Source organism: Pan troglodytes, chromosome 2, assembly GCF_028858775.2.
Source record: "Pan troglodytes isolate AG18354 chromosome 2, NHGRI_mPanTro3-v2.0_pri, whole genome shotgun sequence".
Classification (NCBI taxonomy): Eukaryota; Metazoa; Chordata; class Mammalia; order Primates; family Hominidae; genus Pan; species Pan troglodytes.
Window position 1 is genome coordinate 70,450,660 of NC_086015.1, and position 11,035 is coordinate 70,461,694.

The 11,035-nt window shown below is 46.5% G+C and overlaps 1 protein-coding gene across 2 annotated transcripts in view; it reads right to left on the bottom strand.

Moving 5' to 3' along the window:
- LRIG1 (leucine rich repeats and immunoglobulin like domains 1) overlaps window positions 1-3,970 on the bottom strand; it is a 122,041-nt gene extending 118,071 nt beyond the window's left edge. Inside the window, exon 1 of one of the 2 annotated variants that reach the window (XM_063806893.1) lies at window positions 3,915-3,970. Coding sequence is in view for 1 of the 2 variants with exons in the window: in XM_016941464.4 (XP_016796953.3) it covers window positions 3,036-3,253 (218 nt within the window). In the remaining variant the exon portion in view is untranslated. Of the gene's footprint in view, window positions 1-3,035; window positions 3,334-3,914 lie in introns of those variants that run through there. The other variant, XM_016941464.4, reaches the window with a different exon arrangement.
- Window positions 3,971-11,035: the final 7,065 nt, after the last annotated feature.

Genomic DNA, 11,035 nt, shown 5'->3' on the forward strand with positions numbered 1-11,035 from the left:
ACTGAGAACAAAAATCAGGGTTTGTTCTTCCTCTAGGCCTGCCTTCCTAATCCTAATCCCAATCCCAATGGGCTACCATTCAGCTCTCAGGACATTTAAACTAGCAACATTTTGTGACTAAACACTGCTGAAATTTACGGCACAGGTAAGAGTCTAAGGTAAACTGTATTTAATACTTCTTAAATAGCTTCTGAAGCCATGCTCTCAAAAATAATTTCAAAGAAAGCAAATATCTGAGTTCTAAGAAGTTCAACTTCTTCTCAGGTTCTGGGAAGTTGGAATAAGGCTTGGCAGTAGCTTGGTGCTATTTATGAATGTGCTAGTTGGACCATGCCAATCTCACCTACGTAATGGGCTGGGAGACTTAAATTATGGCTTGACTACTACAACTATAAGTTATTGTGCTGAAAAGTTATCCTCAGGCCCCAGAAATGAACCGATTATCATTATCCATTCTGTTTCTTCTATTCACACTGCATTTACATTCACTATTTAAAAGTTTTATTTTTCTTATATCAGGCCTAGAAGCAACTTCCACATCAGACGCACTGTTTACAAAAAAAAAAAAAAAAAAAAAAAAAGGTCCCATAAAGCCACAGGTCCTCTGCTATCTCAAACCCACAGCCTGAAGTTGTTTCAACTAGCTGCAGTAAATCCAGTTCATGGGTTTATAAACTAGCTCAAAGCATTTTCTAGACACCGTGGGCTTAGCGTGTAAACTTGGTGAAACTACAAGATATTTCATTATATCATATACAGACACTTTCTCCCCTAAAGTCTTGCTGAATCTTAGCCAGGAATATAAACCATATAAATACTCTTATGGAAATTCCAGAATAAGACTCATGGAGACTAATGATTTAAATTCATAAGTCTGAAGTCTAGAAAAAAAGAACACATTTGCTTGATTTGTCCTTAATCAGAAATAAGAAAACTTCACAAATATTTTTCAAAGGATAGCCATTTTGCACTGCATACTGTGTTGCTACATACTAACCAGAAATCACGCTGCTCATATCTTAAAATCGAATCAGTCAACACCATAATCAGTATACTAAAGTCTACTGGTGCTCAAAATACCCACTTTGGTATTTCTCGATCATCAAATGTGTGAGTAAAAGAGAAGGACTTCAATTTTGAAGGTATTTATGCCATGTGAAATGTCACTCCTAGGCAACAGAAAGCCTAAAGAAATAACCAGTATGTTTGCTCCAAAAATTAAAGGGCAAGGCAAAGTGGATCTTGTGACCATAGGAAAGTGCAAATAAGAGGACACCCTGCCCTCTCTGGGAAGTTACTGCTGTGGAACTAAGTGCCTTCCCCACAATGCCACTGACACATGGCATTGGGAGTCACTCTTCCAACAGGTGAACACTTAAGAAGTTAATCTGATTTTGCCCACATGATTCTATTAAAAAAAAAAAAAACTACCGTATGTAAGGGAAAAATCACAATACCCCAGACTAAATAAGAGACTACCTAAGGACAATACTGGGCTCTATCTCCCAGTACTTCACAAAGCTCTGCCTCCACCCTACGACCACTGATTTTCACTAACTCAGTTAATTCCATAGAAGAAGTAGATATTGAAAACCTAACTGTAACTAAAGGGTTCCTGGTTGTCTTCAGAACTCTGTAGTACTTGTTCATGGAGCAGTGTCTGGGGCCAAGTTAAAGATTCGTGCCCCATTTTGAGAGGTACAGGATCTTTACATTTAAAAGGAATTAACTTTTCTTCCCTTCACGGCAGTCAGAACACAGGCCACATTTTCTTCGATCAAGCCACAGGTGCTGGTTACAACTTGTGACACCAGTTTTCTCTTTTTAAAACAGCCATAGTCATGCCTAAGGTTACTGCTGTGCCTTTCCTATGTTCTAGGAAAAATGTCCAATTATTCAACCGAAATGCGGACTATTTAAGCTAGGCCTTTTCTGGAAAGGTACTAATGGTTCTACAGAGATGCTAATTACTGATAACTGAACGGGATTTGACTCATGGACCAGATTTGTTAGAAGTAAAAGAAGACTATTCTATTCTACCATGTTTACAGAAGTCTAATGCCTTTTTTTTCTTGTCAAATCTCCTGTAAGAAGTGTCCCACTAAGTCCTAATAAGCCCACATCCTGACAGCACAGAAAAGAACCTCTTTCGGGTGAAACAAACAGCTTAAATCAGCCAAGCCCCTGGCACCCTCTCCTGAAGCAGCACTTCTCCAAAACTCATTTGCACCATTTATGGAGGAGAGAGTCTTGAGGGTGGGCCCCACCCCACTGGATCATCAAGCCCAATGGGGCCCCAGGGAACACACAGGAAGGGTCTGGAACACAGTTCCGTAAAATGCCAAACAGGCGGAAAAGGACAAACTCCCAGCACTCACAGGTCGCCAGGAACTGTCAAAGCCCTCTAACTCAGGGGTCCTCGGGGGAAGACTGCCTTCTGCCCCGCACAGAGAGGCAAGTCAGGCCACGACGGTCTTCGGGGATCAGGAGACGGCTACACACACTATCAACTAATAAATAATGTAAACGAAAGACTGGAGCCAACAGTCACCTTCATTCATTACCCACTGGAAGACCAAGGAGCTCAGACACCAAATAGTTGGATTACAGGAGAGGAAAAGGAAACGTACCCACATACCCCCACACAGACTTCTTCACACTCTTCTCCAGACGTTTCCCACCCACCCACCCGCAAACACACTCAGCTCCAGACTCCCACTCACTAACCCCCAGATGGCCCGCACGACGCGTGCTGGCTAACCCCCAAACCTCTACGACCCACGCTCGCTCGTCTCCAGACCCCACGAGGCACGCTCTTCTCCTCCAGGCTCTCTCGCACGCCTACTCCCCCAGACCTCCACGCAGGATCTCCCTTCCGCCACTCCCAACCTGACAGTCTTCCAGCATGCACATGCACGCACAACTCCACACACACAACCCAGTCCGCACCCCCTCCCTGAGTACGAACCCCCGCCGCTCCATCCCCAAGTGACAGAGCCCCAAGGCGCAGAGAGGGCGGAAAGGGCGGCACTCACAGGCTCCGCGTCCAGGAGGGCAGGTCCCCGGGCAACGCCGCCAGCCCGCGCCCACCGCAGTCCAGCGAGTCCGCAGCGCAAGTGCAGGCGGCCGCGCAGGGCGCCCGCGGGCCGGCCGCGGCGGTCACCGGCTCCAGCCGAAGCAAAAGCAGCCAGAGAAGGAGAAGGCAAGGCGAGCGGCGCGGGGCCCCGAGCCCTCCCCAGACCGGCCGCGCCATCTTGTCTGGAGCGCGCTGCGAACTCCGGGCGCGGGGACTGTGAGGACCCGAACGGCCGCAGACGCGGGCGGGCCCGCGGGGCGCTCCGCTCGGCTCTAGACTCCGCGCCGGGGCATGGCCCCCGCCCCAAGTTCTCTCTGCGGCCGCGGCTCCGGCACTCAGCGGGCCCCCGGTGCCCGGGCCGCTCCGCAGCACCCGGCGGGGGCCGCAAACCCCGCGCCCATCCGGGCCAGCCGGCCCGCCCGCGCTAGTTGCGAACTCCGCCGATTCGGGCAAGGTGTACCCAGCCTGCGCTCTTCGTCCGCCCGGGGCACGCCGAGTGCCGCTACCGACACCGGCCGAGGGCAGTGCTGCCGCTGCGCCTGGAAGACAGGCGTTCAGCCCCGCAGCCCGAGCTCGGTGCCGGCAGGCATCTTCCTCTGGGCTCGGAGCGCAAAGCCGTAGACCTCGGGCTGGACGGCCCCAGTGCGCCTCGCTGTCCCCACGCCGCGGCCAGAGAGCGCGCGCGCGCGCGCAGCCTCGGGTTCCGCACGGCTCCTCCGCGCAGCAAGAGTCCCGCCGACCTCGCGGCCGAACAATCAGCCGCTTGCTGCTCGCCTCCCCGCGGCCCAGCCCCGGCCGGTCCCCCAAGCCCCGCCCCCGGCCGCTCGCCCGCACACACCCCCTAGGCTCCGCGCTCCGCGGCCGCCTGCTGGCCCACGTTGGATGCTTTGCAACAGCGCCCCGCCACGCCTCCCCGCCTGCTGCTCATTGGCTGCCGGAGTCCACCGTGGCCAGCCTCGAGGGCCATTGGAGCGCTCGCTGTGATCCCGCCCCTCCCGATTCACCGGCTACCCCGCCCCCACACTCTTTTCCCACCCAAGGTGTGAAGGGCGGGAGACTGGGAGGAGAAAGGGAGGGACGGCCCCCGCCTCTTAAAGGAGACACGCAGGTTGTTGTTGGAGAACGGGAACGCGGGCTGGGGAAAGGAGGCGTGAAGATACTCCTTCTGCGTCAAGAAGGGGAGAGAAAGTTAAGAGGGTAAAACGCCCCCGTTTTGGGGCTGTCTGGCCCCAAGGCTTTTTACGTCCTCCTCAGGCTGCAAGCAGGACTGCAGATTAGAAGCAAACCCGCGTCCGTTTTCCAGGTGCCTTCCAAAAGCGAAGACACAGGTTTAAAACTTAACACATTTCTTCCTGACTGGAACATCCTTGGTTATTTCATTAGGCGTGGTCCCCTTCCTCCTCGAGCAGCCTGGAGCATCTGCTCCTGACTTGTTCTTCACGTCCTAAATCCAGCAATATGTCCTTGATTACTAAAATGAATGTGTGCTGCAGAAACCTAGTCTCAAAGGTGCACCCTCGGCCAGGAGTGGTGGCTTACGCCTGTAATCCCAGCAGTTTGGCAGGCCAAGGCGGGCGGATCACCTGAGGTCAGGAATTCGAGACCAGCCTGGCCAACATGGTAAAACCCCGTCTGTACTAAAAATGAAAAATAAAAAAATTAGCGAGGTGTGGTGGTGCACACCTGTAATCCCAGCTACGGGAGGCTGGGACAGGAGAGCTGCTTGAACCCCGGAGGCGGAGGCTGCAATGAGCAGAGACTTGTCACTGAATTGTCACTGAATTCCAGCCTGGGTGACAGAGCGAAACTCCGTCTCAAAAAAAAAAAAAAAAAAAAAAGTGCGCTCTCCTTCCCATCTAGTGAGTTGAAGGGTACTTCTGGAAATGCTGCAGCCTTTGATAAAGGGGTTGCTTTGTTGTTGTCATTGGGTTTTTGTTTTAATCAGAGTCTTTTTAAGATGATTTTCAAGAAGCCATAGTGTATTCGTAAGAGACAGAGTTAAAGGAGAAATAATAGTTAACAAAGCTTCTAACTTTGGCTCTTAAAGATCAGACCATAGTAGTAGTGTGTTACGATAGTACGTGGTAACATTAAGCAGACATACACACATTGAGAAAAAAGGAAAAAGATTACCACTGTAACATATAGCTGCCCTCTGGGCGTTTTGGTTTGCTAGTGTCTCATATCCCTTCCCAAGAGTATGCAAATTACTAACATAACTGCGCACATTGTCAGGAAGATTAAGCAGGTCAAGTCTGTTGAAAAGCAATTGCTCCAGAACATTAAATCTGAGTTGTGTTTTATGGAAGTGGGGTGGGGTGGGAGGTAAAGAGGAGAAGTTGAACCTTAGGGAAAAAAGGCAAAAAAAAAAAATTAAAGGGTTTATTCCATTTTCGACACAATCTAAGAGGTTTGCTTTAATTGAGATGCACTAAATGTGTTAAACTTTCCCTCAGCCATAAGATCACCTCTTTTCTTTAGCCAAAATGTGATCTTCCTATCCCTTCCTCCCCCTTTTCCTTCTTCCCCTTCTGAATTCATTGTGCCTCATTTTTTTCTTGTTTAATTTTGCATGATCTCAGCAGTGATGCCCAAAGCAGTGCTCAAATATGTGGGTAAATCAATTCAAATCTAATTCCCAAGAAATATTATCAGAAAAATGCTGCACCTGACCCATGCCACCCAGAGCTTTAACCAGCTTTTATGTTTCATATGTAATCCAAATAAACATACACCTTCCATCTGGACGAGAAGAAATATGTCCTTTTGTTCTATCCCTTTTGGTAAAAATAATAATAATAAGCAGCGGGAATGGAATTAAAAAGACCCTAAATTTATGAAGTCCTCTCGGTCAGTGTTTAAGTTTTACACAAAGAACACAAAACAGTAATTTAATGCAGAATACCCACAGCCGTTTCCTGAAATGAAACTGTCAGATCCTCCCTGTCCCCACCCCACAATAAAACAGCATATGCAGCAAAAAATGAATTGAACTGATTGAACCTCTTGAGATGCTGACCTAAAATTATCTTTCAGGTTTGTCTCATTTCTAGTACTATAAAAATGGGTAATTCTTGTAAAATGTTTTTTCAAATGTGTATGGGTGTACTTGTGAGATGCTTTTTTGGAATCTTAGTTTTCTGGAGAATAGAATTTAAGAATCTGCAAGGTGAGGGAGTGCCCACAAATCTAAAGCATCCCTTGTGGTCTGGTTACCATGCAGCCAGAGAAAAGGATTCCAAAGCCGGGGCACACTTGCGGGGACAGGGCACCTAAGCCTTGGCAGTTCCTCTCGTCTACAGCAAAGCATGAAGTCATGTCTGCTCCCCATACCATGTATGGAAGTTTGCCCACATACTAGCAACCGGCTTGTGATTGCAATGAGAGTGTGAACTTGGAGAGCAGTGATATCCAGCTCAGGGGGGAATTCATCTGCAGCCACCACCTAAGATGAAGGAGATCTCAACAACAACAACGGCAAATGTCTAAGGGAATCTATGTCCCTGCTCATAAAAGTGCAAGTCTTGGTCCATTCAGCACAGAGCAACAGTTGATTTGGGTGCTGTAGGTCCTTATTTTCCTCACACTGCAACTTTGATCTTTCTAAATGCTTATTCCTTAAATGAGTCATCCAGGGATTTTAGATTTTCCAGTTCATTTTCATCTACCCCAGGGATAGCATGGAATCAAACCCCAGTGAGAATCTCTGCAGGTCTCTCTTGACTACAGAAGCCCTAGCAGTTAATCATCCTAAACCCGCTGCTTGAGAGAGGAACCCAAAATCTAAATAGCCTGAAATCTATTGGGGAGAGAAGCAAATAACAAAATAACAAGAAAGAAGGTTAACCATAGGAATTTTTTTTTTTAACACAACTTCCTGGGGACTGAATTTGTGCCAGTTTGCTATAGTTCTAGGTGGTGGTCTTTAGTGGTTTTAAAGAATGCTGAGATTCAGAGGGGCTTTCTTAATGTTAGGTGAGATTTTACACTGTGTTCAATACATTAAAAAAGCACCAGGGCACCATTCAGGAGAGCTGGGTTCCAGCCAGGCCTTGTTATGGGTGAAACCTTTGACCAGTCATTTTCTGTCTTGGAGCCTCAGTTTTCTCAAATAGAAAACAAGGGGCTGGGCATGGTGGCTCACGCCTGTGATCCCAGCACTTTGGGAGGCCGAGGTGGGGGGATCACCTGAGGTCAGGAGTTCAAGACCAGCCTGGCCAACATGGTGAAACCTCATCTCTACTAAAAATACAAAAATTAGCCGGATATGGTGGCACACACCTATAGTCCCAGCTACTTGGGAGGCTAAGGCAGGAGAATCGCTTGAACCCGGGAGGCGGAGGTTGCAGTGAGTCGAGATCGCACCATTGCACTCCAGCCTGGGTGACAAGAGCAAAACTCCATCTCAAAAAATATATATATATAAAAGAAAAATAGAAAACAAGGATAATGGTACTTGACCTGGGTGCTGAGTGAGTAAAGAAGGATCATTTTGATAAAGGACAAAAGGGGCATTATAAACTGTTTACATCTCATTTTTTTCAAGGTGTTATTGATTTGTTAACTCTGAAAAACTGAGAGCCCATATGTATAATGTAGATGGAAAATCTTAGCAGGTTGTTTCAGCAGGAAAGTTTCTTGTCCAGGAATGTGACAAAGGGTTAATAATTAGCTATAAAACCCCTGAAGACTTGCAGGGTGATGACAGCCCTGCTTTGAGCCTGTTTTCTATCTCTCTTCCAAGGAAAATAAAACTGTGTACTCATTAACTCCTTCGTCGCAATAATCTTGTCAAGGAGATGGATGGGTGGAGAAGGTAAGAGAGGAGGCTAATGAGTCTGGGAATAGAATATAAAAAGAGAAAGATTTTGAGATCTCCCCATCCCCCATTCCAACATTTGCCTTTGGTGGAGGTGGTTTTCTTGTGCAATCTCTGGCTATTGGAATATTGGTTAATGCCCAGACAGTGCCAAGCTGCAGCTGCTGCAGTTCCACAGCAAGAATGGTTGTTGCCTGCAGCTCAGCTGTGACCCTTCACAGGATCTGCCCTCCTCCGCAGAGCACCATCGACAGGGGCCAAAAACCTTTAGAGTCCACTTTCTAACACAAACTAGAACCTTGACACTTGTCCTTGCCTTGTGAATGTGAAATGTTTACTGGTTCACTGAAAGGATGAAAAAAAATATGTCAAAGGTATGAGCATTTCATAATTCTGAGATTGAGATTCTGGAGTAATGGTCATTGCAGGAGGCAGTCCCTTACCTCTGACGGTGATGATAATGGGATGGACTAATTACATCATCACCAGAGACCGCACCTCTCACTCCCAATCTGCTGCCTTTGCAAATGTCACTCCGAGAAGTACATGAGGGCGAGTGCAGGGAGGATTCAAAGTTTATGCCTCACTGCCAACCACTCAGAACTAACACTGCAATGTATATAAAGAACAGCACATTCATCATAACATAATAATAATCTTATGAAGTCATATACCTTACATTTTTCAAAGCACTGTCACATCATAACAACAGCTATCATTTACGGAGCACTTTTTATGTGTCTTTCACGTTGCTGAGTGCTTTATGTACTTTTTTCAGTGAGGTAGGAGCTAAGAAAAACGTTTAAGGCCACACAAGCTAATAAGTGACAGGGCCAAGATTCCAAACCAGTTCTGTGGACACCAAAGATCTATTTTGGGCTGGGCACGGTGGCTCAATTCCTGTAATCCCAGCACTTTGAAAGGCCAAGATGGGTGGATCACTTGAGGTCAGGAGTTCGAGACAAGCCTGACCAACATGGTGAAATCCCTTCTCTACTAAAAAGAAAAATATTAGCTGGGCATGGTGGTGCATGCCTGTAGTCCCAGCTACTCAGGAGTCTGAGGCAGGAGGATCACCTGAGCCCAGGAGGCAGAGGTTGCGGTGAGCTGAGATCGAGCCACTGCATTCCAGCCTGGGTGACAGAGCAAGACCCTGTCTCAAAAACAAAGAAACAAAAAAACCCAAAGATCTATTTTGACATTTGAGCCTCCTAAACTTTGAATATGAAAATTGTTATTGTTCCCACTTTACAGATGAGAAAGCTGAGGTTCAGTGATTGTCCCAAGGTCACGTGGCATCAGGAATAAATAGAATCTTAAATCACAAGTTTCATCACAACCACCAGCACACATACTTTATATTCAGTGAATGTCTTACGAAGTGTATCATGGAGCTTCTTTCTCAGGGATGCCATGAGAATGGATGTGATTTCTTTACTTTTTCGTATTTACTAATAGATTTTCAAAGTTCCCTCTATGATTAATAAGTTAAAATTGTAAAGGATAAATATCCAGACTTTTTTCTCCCCCCATACCCAGCAGTACTTGTATAACAACAGTGGTTAACATTACTGATCACTTACTATGTGCTAGGCATTATTTCACATCGTGGCTTAATTTCACTGAAGAATTCTATGAGATACCTTAGAGATTGTCATCTTACATGTGAAGTTACTGAAACTCTGAAATCAATCCCCTTGCCCACATTATACCCTAATTAGGTGCTGAGCAGGAAGAGGCTCACAGCTAACCTACCCTAATCACACTCCCTCTCTTATCATTCTCACTTTTGATTATTTTTCCTGTTTATCTCTCCCTCCAGTCTAGTAGCTCAGTAAGTTAAAAGTAAGTTAAAAGACTGAGTCTAAATCCCTTCTTGGTATTCCTGTTGTCTGACACAATTCCAGGCACATGGTAGGCACAGAGATAATATTTGCTGAGTGAGTCCTGCCTGCCCTGCAAGGAGGGAGAATTATCAAGCCTCTTTCCTCCCCCATTTTATTTTATACATGCTTGCTATTCAAATATGTGTGCTGGCCACATCAGTATTACCTGGAGCTTCTCAGAAATGTGAACCTTAAGGCTGGGCACGGTGGCTCATGCCTGTAATCCCAGCATTTTGGGAGGCCAAGTTGGGCGGATCACCTGAGGTCAGGAGTTCGAGACCAGCTTGGCCAACATGGTGAAACCCTGTCTGTACTAAAAATACAAAAATTAGCCGGGCATGGTGGCATGCGCCTGTAGTCCCATCTACTCGGGAGGCTGAGGCAGGAGAATCGCTTGAACCAGGGAGGCAGAGGTAGCAGTGAGCTGAAATCACACTATTACACTCCAGCCTTGGTGACAAAGTGAGATTCTGTCTCAAAAAAAAAAAAAGTAATTTCAAAAATAAAGACAAGCATGTGGCTGACATTATTGCACCTAAATTGAAGAGCATGCAAAACATCTGCTGCCCATGAGATTTTGGTAAAATCCTCTCGTGCCATTCAATTCTCTTTTCCTTCACCATGCATTCAGACTAATAAAAAGCATTTGCGAATTTTATAGCCTGTTATATTTGTTTCCAAAAGGACAGTTGGGTTTATGACACATTTCAAATTTATTATAAACCTACAGACAGACACATATTATATGCTTTTCACTGTCATTCTTATCCATGAGCTACATTCTTTAGATAATCATTTAAATATCCTTATTTCCCTGGGGGAGCTTGACACTCCTCTTGGATTTAGATGCTATAAATCAAAGAAAAGTCTTTGTCTTTTCCGCAACTCTTTCTTATTTGAAGTGCCTTGACTGGGTACTATTTGGAGAAGGCAGCTGTATAGAATAATTGTCTGCTGACGGCCACTAGCAGTTTCTCCCATCAAGAGGCAAAGTCTATTTTCTCTCCCTCTTAAATCTGGATTGGCCTTGTGCCTCGCTCTGACTGATAGAATGCAGTGAGAGTGACGCTCTTACCAGTTCTGGGCCTGGCAGCTTTGTCTCTCACCCACTTCCTACCCGGAGCTGTCATGTAAGGAAGTCCAGGCTGCCCTCCTAGAAATAGAGGCCCTGGAGGAGAAGAGAGAGAGAGAGGCAACGTGCAAGAAAACTGGGTGGCCCAGCCAACAGCCAGCATCATAACCCCAGACATGAGA